The 17,021-nt window shown below is 57.7% G+C and overlaps 1 protein-coding gene across 4 annotated transcripts in view; it reads right to left on the reverse strand.

The window, feature by feature from the left end:
• Nucleotides 1-17,021, reverse strand: part of NFATC1 (nuclear factor of activated T cells 1) — a 92,363-nt gene that overhangs the window by 24,761 nt on the left and 50,581 nt on the right. For 2 of the 4 annotated variants that reach the window (XM_066352241.1, XM_066352242.1), the window contains exon 9: nt 5,646-6,335. In XM_066352241.1, coding sequence (XP_066208338.1) covers nt 5,646-6,335 — 690 coding nt within the window. The remainder of the gene's footprint in view (nt 1-5,645; nt 6,336-17,021) is intronic. The other 2 variants (XM_066352243.1, XM_066352244.1) reach the window with 2 other exon arrangements.

Genomic DNA, 17,021 nt, shown 5'->3' on the forward strand with positions numbered 1-17,021 from the left:
GACAAGCTCACTCAGAGGACACTCACAGCCGTCACTGCCTTTCTCCTCCTTCCTCACCAAGGGGCAGGTCCCTACCTGCTGCTGCGCTGGCGTCTATGGAAGCAGGTTTCCAACACAAATGCACCCCCACCTCCAGACACAGCAGACACTGTGCCTGTCACAGCCTCCACCAGGTCAGCAGTCCTTACACTGATCAACAGCCTCTGTGGTTCCCAGGTAGAAGTCAGGTTTATCTGGACTAACACTTAGATATTTAAGCTGATGTCTGCACATCTGTCTGACTCCCTTGGAGGCACAACCACCCTGGAAGCTTGGCTCCATATCTCTGTGTAGACACTGATGTCCTGGGAAGGCACAGGTGTGCAGGGAGGCCGGGTCCTTCTGCGGCCCTCGACACCAGGGAGAGGAGCTGTGAGAGGCCCTGCCCCACAACCAGCAGGTCCGGGCTGGGAACTGGGTGGACTCCATCCTGTAGGGTCTCCAGAGAACTGTTTTTAAACCTGCTGGGCTCCCACGCTGATGACAGTCCTGTCTCTGGGTGGTGTGTGGTGTCATTTTTATGCCCCGAGACCGCTATGCTGACGCCCATGTGCGTTAAGGCTGAACACTAATGAACGATTTGCACAGCTGAACTCGTTCTCGGCATCGTGTGGTGGCTGACGTCCACAGTATGAACGACGCTGTGGGCTCACTCCCCATAATACAGACCCTTTCAATCATCGTCAGGAACGGGGAAGGCCTCAGACCCGGGCGCCGGGCCAGGTTAGTAAAACTTTCCATGAGGAAAGCCTTTTGTTGTCTCTCAGAGCAGCTTAAGCACAGGAAAGGGGGGCTCACAGCCCAGACTCGGGGCAGACACGATCCTGGCTGCCTGGTCCACCTGCTTGTTGTTTTAATGACATCTAGACTTCTGGAAACCCCAGAGCTCCTGAGGAACTGAAAGGGTTGATTGTGAATTGTGGCAGAGGCGGCAGGGAGACCAAGGTGACAGTGGGAGCTTCGGTGGCAGACAAGCCAACGCCTTGGGAGCCATCACTCCCGTCACATGGCTTGGAGGAGGGGCTCCATTTTAGCAAAAGGGGTGCGGGTCTCCCTCACATAAATTCTGGAATACACTTCCAGCACACGTACACAAGTGGGACACAGACACAACGATGCGTGTGTGAGCGTGGGAGTGCTGCCCACGGTCCATGTAAGTACATCAAGGGACAGTCCTCCCCAGAGGGGAGCCGGTCACCTTGTCCAGCTCTTGACAACAGCAACCCACAGAGACCTGGCTCATGTACTGCTCTTATGACACAGTTTAAAAATCTACATACAAATAACGTGAGGGCCTTAAAACTAATCTTTAAAAAATGTACTCCTGGCCCTGGCCGGTTGGCTCAGCGGTAGAGCGTTGGCCTGGCGTGCGGGGGACCCGGGTTCGATTCCCAGCCAGGGCACATAGGAGAAGTGCCCATCTGCTTCTCCACCCCTCCCCCTCTCCTTCCTCTCTGTCTCTCTCTTCCCCTCCGCAGCCAAGGCTCCATTGGAGCAAAGATGGCCCGGGCGCTGGGGATGGCTCCTTGGCCTCTGCCCCAGGCGCTAGAGTGGCTCTGGTCATGGCAGAGCGACGCCCTGGAGGGGCAGAGCATCGCCCCCTGGTGGGCAGAGCGTCGCCCCTGGTGGGCGTGCCGGTGGATCCCGGTCGGGCGCATGCGGGACTGTCTCTCCCTGTTTCCAGCTTCAGAAAAATACAAAAAAAAAAAAAAAAAAGTACTCCTGTGGGTTCTATGATGATCAGGAAGTCTAAACTGAGAGCCAAAATCTTAAGAATATTGTTACACCAAAGAATAAATCATAATTGAAATTTATCGATACCCTAAGTACCTCTGAAACAAAACCTGGGAATGAAAACAACCCAAAACAAAGAAATCGTAAAACACGTTGGGGGTTCCCTTCGCAGGAAGTTCTCCGGTGCTTGAGCCCCCTGGAGAGGAGTGGAAATGTGGGTAGAGTGTCAGCTCTTCCCTGTCCCAGCACATCACCCAGCCAGTCTGCAGGTCACACGCTCTGCAGACACCATGAGCTACCCTTGTTGGTCTCTGAGTGATGCAACTACTGACTGCCTGCATGCCTGCTCGAAGGACCCTAACACCTGATGATTGCCCTCTTCATTCCACACTGCAGGAAAACAAAACAAAACCCACATGAAAAAGCAGTACACACGTGAATAAGTTCCTTCTGACACTTCCCAGACCAGCACTGGAGTAGGAGCTCATGTGTCCTGCCGACCCTGCATGGCTGCAGCACATCAAACGACACTCTGGTGGGAGGTCAGGCCAGGGGGATGGCCACAGTGCTTCCTCGGTTGTCCAGTTTGTCACCCTGGGGACAGACAGTCCACACTCAACTATCACTGTGTCCCTGTAAGTGAAAATCACAGCGAGCTCCATGTGAGGCTCTCCTGTCTTGGTGGTTGGCGAGGGCTAGAGCAAACTTCCCTGGGCACGAGGGAAATGCCAGGAGAAAGCATGTCAGAAGCCTGGAGCGCAGACCTGGTCATTGTGCTGGGAGCCGGCAGTGCCGCCTCCTTTTGAGAAAAGGCCCAGCCAGATTGCAGGCTGGGATGGAGGGAACCATGACCAGCCATCTAAACCGCTTATCAGCTCCCCAATCTCCCACTGGCCCCTGTGTGCAAATCCACAGAGTTAACTGTCTGCTTCTTGATGGTAAGACCTCTCGCAATGACAGGCATCTAATACTTCTCTGATGTAGTTGGTTTTTGTTGTCCTGTTTTCTCTTCCCTGTGCCTTCCTGGGGTAGGCTGCACATTTAAGCCTGAGATAAGCGGAAGGACAGGGGAGGCCTGGAGGGAGTCCTATAGACCCATCTGGGCCACTGTGGCTGGGTCCTGACTCGGTGACACTGGGAACTTGGGGATTCTGAAGTGCCTCACATTCCCTTAATGGACATGTGACATTAAACAAAATACATACCATACAGAACTTCTCTGAGCTCCCTTTAATTAAAAGTAAGCAGGGTGGGGGTGAAGATGGCAGAATATAATTGGGTTGAGAAATCACACCACAGCAAGGTGTTGCAACTCTCAAAGGTTGAGTAATCCCTGTTCTAGAGATGCCATGAAGTCCATGGGGCAGGTAACACGTCAGCCTCGAAACCCGGTTCAGGTGCTGTCCTGGCAAAGGCACACCCCTTGCCCTGACCCCCTCCGCCCGGGACCAGCCCTGGCCGCCCAGGCAGTGCCCACCCTCTCCCAGGCCTAAGGCTGTGCTCCCAACACAAAAACACAGGGTGTCCTGAGCTTTCTGGAACCTTCCTCCACCCAGAATGAGCAGGAGTGTTGATACTGTCCCTGTTGGGTAAGTTAATTTTCAAAAACCTCAATTATGCAGAACCCTGGCACAGTGATCTGCAAAGCACAGCAATGTGCTGACTCGCAGTGCAAAGCTTAAGGAAGGAGCAGGTCAGCCTACACTGCTGTCACTTTAAACCAGCCACATCAAGGAGCCACAGTGCAAACCCACCCAAACACTCTGAGAATTCAGGGTAGTAGGCAGGGCTCAGGTTCCTGTGCTCACGACGTGGCCTCAGTTCAGCGTCACACTGTCCTGGGGTGACCTGCATGGACATCACTGCTCTCATAAGTGGGCAGGTTCCAGGTTTCGAGAAGTCAAGCTTGGCACAAAGATCTGGCTTCAAGCTCCTGCCATGAGCCCTGACTCCTGGAAGATGGTTTACCCACCCCCCCAGTAAGACGGGGGCTCTCTCCTCACCGCAGCTGTGAACACCCCAGACTTCTAAGGAGAGCCAGACCTAAACGCACATGGACTCGGGGCACTTTAGCCACTCAGACTGCAAGAAATATTCTATCTGCTTTCCCAATGGGGACGGCTGCTTGGATCAGACAAGGTATGCTTCTAGATGCCAGGACAGAACCGGGTCATCAGGCCTGCGTACTCAGACCAACTCCACCCAGGGAAGCCTGACCTGTGAGGCTGCAGCCCGGAGACAGGGTACGTGCATCCCATGGGCCCCTCAATCTCCAAATGTGTGCAGTGGGGGCATGGCAGGGGTTGGTCAGCCATCTATACCCACTGCCAGCTCTGAAGGACCAAAGGGGAGTGTGCTCTCCCATGGGCAAAGGTCAGAGTTGTGAGGGGCCCACGGCCAGCATTTACTCTTCAGTGGCTGAGACTTTTCCCCGTGGGGGTCCAAGGACAGCACAGGAAAATGTCAAGGGTGGGGCGTGTATGGAAAAGGTACGCATATTCACTGCTTTTTAGGGAGGCCTCCTGCAGTTGCCTGAATTTACCCCAATCCTGACCCCAAAGTGCATACTGCTTTGCTCTCGTGGCTAAAACTGAAAAGCTTTGTTTACAACCTGTCTAGGACGACAGAGACGTAGTGAAAACAGGCCCCTAAGTGTGGCCTGGGACAGGCAGATGGGACGCACGTGTATGAGCTGCATGGGCTGGGCCCTGCTCAGGGGCCCCAAGCCCCACGTGGGACTGGACACAGTGGCAGACAACGCCTACCAGGTGGTATAGGAATGACCAGGGCAAGGAGGCTGAGCGTAGGGAAGGACCAGTGTCATGGGAGAGCGAGCAGAGTACCTGGGGGGAAATGAAGACTAGGTGGCCTCACCACGGAGAGGAAATGTGGGGAGCCAGGCATAGCGGGCACGGGTGCTTTAAAGGTGACGCCTCTAGGACTGGAGCCTGGTGCCCAGTGGGGGTGTGACAGAAAGGAGCAGGGCCCATCGGAGGTGCCGGCTGGCGTCAGAACTCCGAGGAGCAGGCAGGTGGTCTTTGGGATACCTGGAGCTCCACACCACGCCAGGGGCAGGGGACAGTGCAGAGTCTATGCTGTGTGCCTGCAAGTGTGACAATGGCCACCCCGAACCTATGGACTCAGGATGACCATCTTTCTCAGCTTTGATCTCTCAACCAAATCCAGCTCCTGACACGAAGTAGCCAAGTCCTAAGGGGCCCAGAGATGGGACCAGCATGGCCCCGGTACCCTACCACCCCCACACTGGCCCCTTCTCGAGGGGCAGTCCAGCATCCGTGAGCCCATCACCTATGGGACACTGCCCAGTCATGAGCCACTCTGCACACCCGAGTGAGACCATGACTGCCCACGTGTTGACGTTTGTGAGTGGACAGCATATGCCACGTGTGTTTTAAGAGCCACCTGACCTTTCACCAGGCTCCAGACAAGACTGTCACACCACTGAGTGTCTTCATATCTGTCCTGAGTCAGATGATCGCCACTTTTAGATAAGCCATTATTTAAAAACTGTTCAGCAAAGGGGCTGTAAGAGGCTGGACCTGCAGCCAGGCCCTAGGCGGCTTTGGGTCCTAACGGGACGCCACCCACACTTGGCAGCCCTCACATGGCTCAGGCCAGCACAGCGGGGCACTCTGAGTTTTGGCCAGAATCCCCAGGATAGTGCTCCCTGTGGGTCAATAGCCACAGGCACCAACAAAACAGCACAATGTGTCAGGCGGCTGCCCCACCACTGTACGGGCACCCGCAGACACGCCAGGGCACACTCCTCTGCCGAGCAGCACGTTCGCACACCCCTCTGCGCACTCACACGACGCCAGGCCGGGCGTGCACCTGCGGCTGTGGGCACTTACCATCATCCAGGTACAGCTGGTCCAACTCTTGAGGCTCTCGCTTGACCGATATGGGAGTAGGGGCCACACCCTGATTACTGTCCTCACGCACCTCGGGCAGCAGCAGAGGCCGGGTGGCTGCAGACTCTTTTTCCAGAACGTTTGGCAGTTGGTGCTGCTGGTGGCCCATCCCGGGTGGGAGGGTTGGGCTGCAGGACTGCAAACAGGTCGGCTCTTGGGTACCGGGCGGCAGTGCAGAGGAGGGGCTGTGGGGACAGAGTGCTGGCTGGCCACCCAGGGGACGGCTGCTGCTCAGCTGTGGACTCACCTGTGGCTGCAGCAGGGCAGGGGGCGGCTGCTGGGGGGGCCCCGGGTGCACGCCCATGGGCCTCGACACCTCCGGGCCGGGGAGGACCCCTCCGGCTGGCCGCTGCAGTCCAAGGGGACTGTGGCCAGGGCTGGCCGTGCCCTTGCTGTAGGGGGCGGAGGACAGGTCGTGGAGCTTTGGGCTGGCACTGGACGGTGGTGACATCATGATACTTCTCTGGGGACAGGGCGGGAAGCCCCCCATGAGGCAGGACCCGGGTTCGGGTGGCAAGGCCAGCTGTTGGCTGAAGCAGGGCTTCGGGAGCGGGCTCAGGCCCTGGCTCATTGGTCCACAGGTCAGGGCTGGCTCGTAGTCATCGGTGGGCTCTGTTTTTATGATTGGAACTGTGAGGAGGAAAAAAAGTTAAGTAAACACGCTGCAGATGGGTGTGACGGGGCGGGCTGTGGCCAGGACACACTCTGAAAACAAATAGCATCTTGACTGAGCCCCTGTGTCTCCCGCCCGGCTCTCCCACCCAATTACAGGGGAGAGCGTGAGTCATCGGCTCCGAAAGCTGCAGCTGCTTCTAATACCGAAAGCACTGTTTTCCTTGGAACCTCCCTCAGCACTAATGTGCTATAAAAATCCATCTGCAAACAGCAGTGGGAGCCTGGACCCGAGGGCCCACGGATTTGTAGCAATCAAAGTGAAAATGCAAACTTGGACACACCATTGCATCTGTATGCTACCGACGCCGTCTGCGTGTCTGCATGCCGGCCGGCTGGAGACCAGCACAGCGCATTCGGAAGTCAGCCAACACCCAAAAGCAAAGACCAGTGATGTCGAAGCAGGAGAGGGGCCCTCGGCACCTGGAACAGGGACACTGCCTCCCCTTCCCGCCCCTTGGTCTCCACTCCTGAAGGACAAGCAGTGACCCGGCTGCCCGGCCCATGCGACGGCTCCTGAGCTGCTCCGAGTCCACCCTGCCCACCACTCACTAGAAGCCGATGAGGCCGCGAACGGGCTGGTATGCGGCTGAAGGCAGATGGGGCAGGAGAGGGTCCTGCGGCCCCGGCTCAGCGCTGTCTGGGCCCCAGACCACCCCCACACTTCCGTGCCTTCTGTGTCCTGTTTTCTCATCAGTTCCATTTTGGTGGTCGTTATTCTGAAAGTGACTACAGCTCACAATCCAAAACAGATGCCCTTGTGGCTTCAAAGACTGCAGTGTGACAAGGAGCTGTCACCAGACCCTTCAAGTCACATGTCACCCCTCCTGGTTGGTGGAGGGAATGTCCCTCAGTCACGGCCTGGGGCCTGCACATGCCCAGGCCGGGCGGCCTCCTCTAGACATGACTACAAGCGTATCTCTGTCCTGAGACAGGAAGGCCCTTCCTCCACAGGCGTGCTGTTGGCTCTGTACTATGGCAGGTACCCGTGGTCCCCCAGCGGCTGGGTGAACTTGTCGGTGCACGAGCTACTGGTATGCCCTGGGGCCAGTGTCCTGTTGGCCCGGCTCCTCCTCTCAGCAGAAGGCGACACTAAGACTAAATGCCATGCTGGTTCCAGGCAAGTGACTCCCAGAACTTCCATGACTTGAGCTGTCAGCTCTGCGGATGCACGGGGAACTGCTGTCCATCCCAACTCGCGTCGCTTGTCCACTGTCACTGTGTTCCCTTCGCACACAGACTACGGGCGTGTCTTAGAGTCCCTGGATCCTGGGCGGCATGAACAATGGAAGGCAGGGAGGAAACGCAGGGCACAGTCATGATGTGGACTCCACCTGGCGTCTGTGACACACAGAGGCCACTTGGCCCCCGTGTGGCTGAGAGCCGTGAGGTCTTCAGGCTGCGAGAAGGACACGCTGCCTCCACCCAAGCCTGGGCATCCCCAGCATTCAGGGGATGCTTGACAGCCATGCTGTCAAGTCCAGCACGGCTACCTGGCAAGTGCTGGCCAGGGGGGGGGGGCAGCAAGCCTGGTGGACACGCGGAGCATGGGCAGTCTTCCACGGTGCCTGAGCAGCCCTGGTGGCAGCCACATGGACCCCCTGCAGCGCCCAGTGCCATGCTGTATCACCGGGAGGGTGTCCCTCTGCTTCCGGAGAGCACGCTGGTTAGCACCCAGGACGAGGGCTGGAGTCCCTGTCATCAGAGGGGAGCCTGCGGTTGCTGCGGAAAGGACAAGAAAAACTGGCTGTTCTCAGGGATAAATTTTAATTTCATGTCAGTGATGTCTGTGACACCTGCCAGTCCCGGTCCGGCCAGCAGTGGTGAGTCCTGGGAGGAGCACGCAGCTCCTGAGGGGGCGCGTATCTGGAAGAGCCACTGCCCCCGAGCTGTGAAATTCCCCGCTGATGTGGTGGCCCAGGCCCCGAGGGTGGCACACACTCATTCAGGTGCCCAGGGGCTGCTGAAAGTCCCCAGCCGGCTGCCCCAACTCCCTCGTGATGCATCCTCCCGCCACCCGCTCCACGTCCACAGACAGGCAGTGAGTGCGCTGGACGTGGCTGCCCAGGCAGCAATGTCCTTACAGCTACCAGGAAACAGCTATGACCTCTCCTCCACCCTGCGGCCGAACTTCTGAGGGTGGCCTCAGCTCCTCCACTTTGAAGGGCTGGGCAGCGGGCAGACAGCCTCCCCACGCGGCTCTATCCTTGTGCTGGCCAGTGTCGCCCTCAGGATATCACTATGGCCAGCTCTGCGGGCAGAGCTCAGGGACCAGGCACTGCCCCAACCAGAATCACCCTCCTGTTCCAAGCATTTGTGAACCCAGAGACCCTGCACCTGGGTGGTGGGTGCCCACAAACAGACATGACCAAGACAGAACCAGAGCCTTCCTGCTCAGAAGCACTTGTGTGAGCTGTGGGCATCCAGAACGGCAGAGGCTCAAGTCTGCTTGAGTTTGGTGCATTCTGGAGTTCAGGACTGGCTGGCACGCTAAGTGAAAGCCCTAGTGGGACTCTCCCTGGCACTGGAGTCTCGGCCAGGAACAAGGGCCAGCATGTATGTCTCTGTCATGACGGGTCCCCTGAGCTCTTTAAACCTCTTACCCTGTCTGCTCCACACGATACTAAGGGTGAAGCCCAAATGGGCTGCCCGGGAAACACTGACAGCAGGACTGTGACCTACCCGCCACACGGCCCAGCCAGAGCCAGAGATTCCTGGGGGCGGTCAGTGGCCTAGTGGGCACCTTCGGTGGCTATCTGCCCACTCTGTGGCCACAGTAGGTCATTTATGCCACTGAAGCCCTGCTGGCACTGACTCCGTTAGTCTGCTCCCAGAGAAGTCCCTGCAACACGACCTGGCAGGGGCCTCTGTGTCCCCACCTGGGCCAGGGGAGTGGGGAGAGGGCACAGGAAACGTGACACTCACCAGTGGCTTCAGGAGCCACAAAAGGGTGGAGAGTGGATTCAGGGCTTAAGCTCTACCCCACCCAGCCTTCCCAGGACTCCCTGGTGACCCTGCCCAGCTGGGCCTCAGATGTTCCTACCTATGTCTGCAGCCGCTGCCACCCCACACCCACGAGGTGGTCTGAACCTCACCGGGAACGGGCTCCCCCCTTTACCACATGGCTGGGTCCAGTGGGCTCCCTCTAGGAACAGACACGTGCACACAACGGAGGTACCCCCACCCCGCCTGCTCGGGCTCCACACAGCCCCAGGAGCAGTGGTTGCTGAGCAGTGGCCTGTCGGGCCCCACACAACCCCAGGAGCAGTGGTTGCTGAGCAGAGGCCTGTCGGGCTCCACACAACCCCAGGAACAGTGGTTGCTGAGAAGTGGCCACGACAGAGACACCCTAATGACCCAGCAGCACCTTGGTGGGGGGGGGGCTCCAGGACAAACTGCCTGAGCGCAGGCTCAAAGACGGATGTGGGCGCAGATGCTCCCTGACTGCCCAGCCTGGGTGCATGTGAAAATCTGAACAATGGGAACACGAGCCCAGGGACTGAAGCCATAGCTCACGGGGTCCTCATGGCAGTGAAGAAGCTTAAAGGCAGGGACCTATATGACTGCTTGCATCTAATTTGCCTTTCTTGCGTGGGGTTCACAGGAAATGAATACCTCTCTGTAAATCGGCCTCCAGGGGCTTGCCTCCTGTTTCTCATTAGTGAGGGTGGCAGATGTCTGTGGGGCCTCAGTGGTGGTGCCCACTCGCTGCCGGCTGGCGGGTCTCATCCACCCGAGCACTTTCCTCCAGGACTGAGACTCTGTGTGACACATGTCTGGTTACCTTGCTGCGTCCACTACGCTCGCTCGTCTGGCCGGAGAAATGGTGACAGAGGACCCCCGAAGAACCACTAGACCAGTGGGGTGTTTATGATCCATGGTTGCTACAGACAGCCAACGTGGGAGAGGTCAGTGCCAATCTTTAAGGCCGCCAGGCTCATGAGGCGAAGGGGTCACCTCAGCATGGCCCAGTGACGGTCCTCTGCGGAGACTGTGTGTGGATCTGACCATGAAGCTGCCACCTCCCTCCCAAAGCTACACCCTGTGCTCTGTCCAGGGCGCTGAAGTGTGCTGCATGTCTGATGCCAGCATCTCACTGAAGGTCTCGGGAGTGGTGACATCAGCCACCACCCCCGCCCCACCGCCACCCCACCTTCGGCCCCAGGGAGTATCTATTCCAGCGATGTGGCTCATGTCTCCAGGAGTTAGACTGTGGGGTCCCCACACCCCTGCCATGCACATACCCTAGTTTTGGAGACAAATGCAGATGACGAGTGAGCCAGGCTCTCCCCTGTGACCCCCTACTCTCCCTGCAGCCTCTGCAACAACAACATTCCAGAACTTTCTGGCCTCACTGTGAGAAACCCAACTCCAGCCAATGGGCTCCTGTCCCCACAGGGCAATGGCGGGCAGGAGGCACTTTCTGCGGAAGTTTCTGTCCTCTGACCACAGTGGGGGCCTCCCTGCAGCCCCGCCTGCTGCCATTCCTGGTCACTAGCATGCGCTAGCTCCAGACCCAGTCCTCACGACCCACAGACTGGCACCTTGTGACTGTGTCCCATGCAGGGCATTGGAAGGCAGCCCCTGTTCTTTTGGGGCTCGGCCACCGTCACCCAATCTGAAACCTCTTAGAACTCACCCTCAAGGTCGAGCAGACAAACTTGGGCCCCAAGGTGTTGGGTGAACAGCTGATTTCCACCCTGCTGTCCACCCAGGGGTCTGGTCTGGTGCATTTGCATACGGCCACCACAGGCTGTTTTAATCAAATAGAATGGAGGTGGCCAGTGGGCTAGGCTGACAGTGACAAGATCCAGGAGTAAAATCAAATTTGGTCCCAATTTGACCTTGAACCCCAAGCTGCTTCTGGGGGGTCAGGGCAACGTGAGAGGACTCATGCCAGACTGTACCTGCCTGTAGGCCACCACACAGAGTATGCTTCTCTGTCGCTGTCAGACAGTGAGCACATTGCCACCTTGCCTAGAGTGTGGGGGTGCTGCCTAGGCCCGTCACACTGTCCATCTGTGGCTTGGGCACAGACTAGGACCAAGCACAGGAAACCAGTGTCCTGCCTGACCTCTGAGCCAGCCGTGTTTCCTCACTCGGGGCAACCCCAGTACTCCCATCATGAGTCTGGGTTTGAACCATCCTCTGGTCCAGGGGTAGCCGAAGCCCTGAAGGGCCTGGGACACGTGTTCTTTTCACGTGTGATGGAGATGTTTGGGGACTGGGCCCCACTTAGTATCAGCACCTCGTGAATCCCACTGTGTTATTCAGAAGACCATGATGGAACTTTAAATAAATATGGATATAATGCACACGTGAGTTTTCAGAGCTCATGTTTTACTGGCAGGGGCCCGTCCCCAGCATGGCCCTGACCCAGCGTGACCCTGTCCCCGGCGTGGCCCTGTCCCAGGGCAGGAGGAGCATGTGGGGCCCGAGAAGCCTCCTGAGGTGGACACTCCCACCCGGTGGCTCTGTAAACACTTCCCAGTGAGCAGCCATCTCTCCCACACACAGATCTGGGAGGACACAGTGTCCACTCCTTGCTCAGAGGTGGGACTAAGTCATAGTCCTGAGCTTCCTGAGTTGGGAAGAGTCCTGCTGTCACCCCCCACCTGGTGTTCCAGGGAGAGTCACAGATTGCCTTGGGCCTCAGTTTCCCTACTGGAACACAGATGACATCTACCTACAAGATGGTGAGGAAGCAAGGCCAGGGCCACAGAGCCCCCCCCACGCTTGTGGTTACTGCTGGGTTCCCCAGGGGCTGTGGCCTCAACAGGATGAGGGACTTCGCTCTGTCCGTCCACTGCAGGACCTCACAGTGAAGACAGCCACCTGCCAGCACCTGGCCTTGGACCTCTGGCCTCCAGGACTGTGGTCAGTGAGTGCGGTGTGTGGCCCTGTCTGTGGCATGCGTGACACGGCCCAAGCCCTCACATCCCCGTCACCTGCAATGACACGCTCAGCAGGTACTGTACAGCAGGACCAAAGGAAGAGGCACACAGATGACCCAAGTGGAAGGTGTTGGATGCAGCAAGGACCTATCCCCCAGGCACGTCCCTGCACACACACGTCTTAGTGATGTGACCTCAGCCGTTTCAACTTGAATTGCTTTACTAGGTCCCTCACAGCCTGGACAAAAGAGGTTTTGTTCTCAACCCCAGGAACAAAGAGCAGACTGTCTCCTGTGTGCTACAAACCCAAGTCCAAGTCTTACCATCAACATAAACACCAGAGTGATAACTTCGGGGCATGACTTATTCTAGATAACGAGAAAGGGAAGCAACTGCAGGAACCGCGGGAACCACCAGCTCCGGGGGCTGGAGTGCGGCTCGGTGGCCAGGCTGGCCCTCAGTGGCCCCAGCTCCGGCAGCAAGCACATTGCTGGGTGTGGTCCAGCTTCCTGCTGCAGGGGTGCACTGCTGTCTTCTCAGCTCGGGACGTGGGCCCAACTGTCACCCAGGTAGGCTGATGGCCGACAACGGTCAAAACAGACCACACAAGCCAAAAGCTACATTGATCGGGTTTCACCCAATAATTGCCAGAGCTGCGTGGGCAGGAGCGTGACTCACAGTCTGTGGTCGCTTCCAAGCAGCTGTGCCCCGAGGGCTGAGGGTCTGATCCGAGGCCCAGGGATCCTCTCTGGGCCCCATGATGGCCAGCAGGAGTGACGCTTCCTGCAGCCATGATGGGACCCCTCGTGCAGGCGCGATGGGACAGGCTGCCTGTCGGGATGCATGGGGCCACGTTGGGTCTTGTCCACATGCATCTGCGCTCCACTTCTTGGTGCCCAGCCTCACTTCTGGCTCTCACATCCCTTGGTTTGGGTAGCCCATGGCCCTCAAGTGTCTAAACCAGACCCCCTTCTGTGCCCTCGGCCCCTCAGGGTTACTGTGTGCCTGAGTCCTGTGGAAAGGCCCCCGGTGGCCCCACCCTTTGCAGGAATACCTTCTAACCCATTTCCTGAACAGGTGTGCTGCGTTCTCTCCGTCTGGTTCAGATCCCAACTCCCATCCCACGGCCCGGCTTGCTCTGATCTCTCTGGGAGTTCTCTGTTCCAACTTCCAGTGCTTGGCCTGTGGTCTGGAGGCTGGGTCAGAAGGCCAGGTCTGTGCTGGGCTCACGATACTGACCGCCTGGCCCAGGGCAGCTCCTAGGATGACATGCTTCAACTCTCCTCTAACACATGGGGACCCCCGGTGGAGGCTCAGCAACATGCATCAGACACACTTCAGGAGCTGGGTTCACACAACCAGGCAGCTGGGGGAGACTCTTGAGAGAAGGCAGCCGTGCGGAGAGCCAGGGTTCTCCGACCGCAGGTGGACAACTTCCTGCCATGCCCCAGACCCCCGTCACACTCTGGCTAACTCGTGGCCACTCCAGACCTGGCCTTATTCTCACTCCTCCTGGGGGCTGGTGCAGGGGACACATACTTCCCCCAGGACATCGCATGGTGCCCTGGACACCTCTGTTAAGTCAGGTTTAAATGTGGACACAGAGGAAAACTAGTCCCTCGTTTTCTGGCTGGAATAGCACAAGAGAGGCCGTAAGAACGGAAATTTAAGGACAGCCTCTCGGTTCTGTGAGCCTTCAGTGAGAAGCGACATCAAGGCCTGAGCACGCTCAGCCAGGTACTGGCCAGCTCCCAACACCAACGCCCTCCCTCGGGAGGGAGGTTCCAGAGTGTCTACGGAAGCAGCCACACTACTGGCCACAGGCCTGCCCACTGACCATCCGAAGTCTCGGGCTGCTGGGAGCTGGTGGGGACAGCATCACCTTGCCCATCTGCTCTGGCCGCCCACCTGCCCCCTCGGCCTCCAGGAGGAAGTTCCCGGATGGGCAGCGAGGGTCAGAAACGTCAGCATGATCTGCTTTATTTGAAAGCCAGCAGGTATTGTGTGGTGAGGCGCTGGCCAGGCAGCCTGTGTGGACCCCTGCAGGGCCCCCTTTGCGCCTCCCACTCCGGTCAGAGGTGGGAACGGCCTGCAGGAGGGACATGCACAGCCTTTCATAAGATACACACTGGGTTCCGCAGGTCTGCAAGGACGGGCTTGGGGGTCAGACACTGCACGTCCCGCGGCAGGCCTGTCACGGGTCTGGGCCAACGGCTTGAGCTCCCGAGCTTATTTCTTTGTCTATAAAATTAGGGATATTTGTGAGTCGAGGCCCAGGAGGGGCCCTGGGGTGAGGGGCAGTGGACAGGAGAGGCCCAAGGCTGAGGTCCAACCAGCAAGCCAAGTTGCCATCGGAAGTCACAGTTGCACACTGAAGCAGTGAAGGTAATTACTTTGGGGTTTAACTTTAATGCAACAAACTTGGGGGAAAATGAGCCAAATCTCTCAGTAGGACAGGCAGACCCAGAGCTCACTGTGACATCGGGGCCACTGGGGCCTGTGTGTCCGAGGTCCCAACCATGCCGCCGACTGCCCTGAGAGCTGGGACAAGCCCATGGCATTGGACCGTGAGCCCAGGGACCAGAGACACATCCTCACATAGGCAGCCACAGTTCTGGAATCTGCAGAGACCTGCCCACCACTCAGGCCACCCTCTCTGGCTACCACGGCGGGATCCGTGTGGCACCGGGTTCTGCTGACTTATGGACCGAATCACGCAGATGAGAACTCAGAACCTACTCCCCCCATTCCCCTTGTGGTAGGGATGTGTTTTCAATCAGGCCATCACCTACGAGGATGACTGGCTTAACTGCTGACTCTCCAACAATGAGGACAGAGGGGGTGCCCCATCTCTATGGGGCTCCTTCTCCAGGTTGCTAATGTCCCCCACAAACCCTCCTCCCCCCCAGGCAGGACCATCCTGGGGCACCTTTGTCCCTGGTGAGTGACCCCAGGGGTCAGAGCTGCTTCTCCCCACAGTCCTGAGAGGTCCTGTCAGGGACAGAAAGCCGTGTGGTCACCACCACGTGGCCTCTGGTACTCTGTCTCTGAAGGACAAGCGGGTCCCTACATGGGACGTCCTGGTTACTAGGGACCCCAACAAAGGTAGGGATATTTGTGAGTCTGGGCCTTCTTGGTGACACTCCCAGACCCTCAGCCATGAGCAGCGGTGGGCAGGGTCCTTGTGCCACCACAGGCACTTCTGGAAAACCAACTAAAACACCTCAGATGGAAAGACAAACTCCCCAGGACCCAGGAATTCATCACGGTTTATTTTCCTTGTTTTGCACAATTCTGAGGTCACAAATTGGAATTTGTTCTATCATGTGAGCCCTCATCCCTGCTCTGCTTGTTCCCACCCAGAGGAGCGCTCGTCTGGAATGCAAGCCAAGGGACCCACAGGGGACGTGGACCTCCCCCGTCCCCCACCACAGGTCTGCCCCTTTCCACCTGTCCTGACACTTGATCTCTCAGAGCTGCGGCCCCTGCTGGCATCTCTGTCCTGTGCTGGCTGCCAGGTCCCCAGCCCATATGGCTTCCCATCAGAAGGCTGCGTTTACTCCCCATTAAGCAAAAGCAGGAACACACAGGAACCTGGGGGGAGCCTCCCTACAGGGGTGTGACCATGTGCAGTCTTTTATAGAACTGCCCCAAGTGCTCTTCTGCCCTGATTACTACCCCAGGGACGATATAGGGGGTGAGTACATGGGGTCTCCTGTTTGCTGTGACTACCTACAGCCTCGGAAGCTTCTCTCCATGAAACACTCAGCCCTTCCCCACCCTGCCTTCCAGAGAAGGGTAAAGAGACAACTGCCTTGGGCCCATGAAGACCAGGAGCCAAAGATGACCCACAGACCCAGACACTGCTGCTCAGAAACCTCCCAGCACTCTGACCACTGACTTGAAACATGACAGGGGGAGGGGGCTGAGGTGGGTGTCACCCCTGTCATCAGAAGGTGACATCAGAGATGAGATGAGGAGGGAGGGTGGCAAGAAGGTGAGAGGGAGTGGGCCCTTCCAGCTCTCTGCTGAGCTACACACACTTCCCACATCTGAAACACGCAGCGTCCTGCACAGAGAACGGTCTGTGTGGGAGGGGCCCTGCACGAGGCCCCGCCCCCAGAGGCTGGAGTGTGATGCAGCTAGGAACAGTGATGTCATGTGTTCTGACTTCCACCCAACTTTGAAGTAAAACCAGAAGTGAGACTTGACCTTACAGATTTGCATATGAAAATGAATCTTGGATTCAAGTGCATGTATCTCCACAAGGGTCCTGTACATTTCAACAGCATGTGTTATAAGCTTGCAAAGAACCTGCCAGTATACATGAGCACACAGCCACTGAGGCTGGTGTCTGCCGCGGTCATGTGGGGACGGCCCCCAAACCAGGAGGAGGACGTTACAACCTTACAACTGAGGTCTAAGAAAGAAGGAAACAAACCAAGTACCTTAAAATCAGGTGACTCTCTCCTGACTGAGGTCACGCCTGACCCCACGGGCAGAGCCCTGTCTGCAGAGCCCCGTCTGCAGAGCATGTGTCTTTAGAATGCAGGATGGGGATCTGTCTCCGTGCCGGGGGTGCTGGCATAACACAACTGTGTGGAGAGGCTCTGGGGGACCTCCAGGACGCGAGGTGCAGGGGCTGGCACTCCAGCCCTCTGCCCGCTCACACCTGTCAGTGCGGAGAGTAAACTCAGCCCCAATGCCAGGCAGCAACACACGCGAGGAAAACACCAAACTGAAACTGCTC

This window comes from Saccopteryx leptura, chromosome 11 (genome assembly GCF_036850995.1).
Source record: "Saccopteryx leptura isolate mSacLep1 chromosome 11, mSacLep1_pri_phased_curated, whole genome shotgun sequence".
Lineage (NCBI taxonomy): Eukaryota > Metazoa > Chordata > Mammalia > Chiroptera > Emballonuridae > Saccopteryx > Saccopteryx leptura.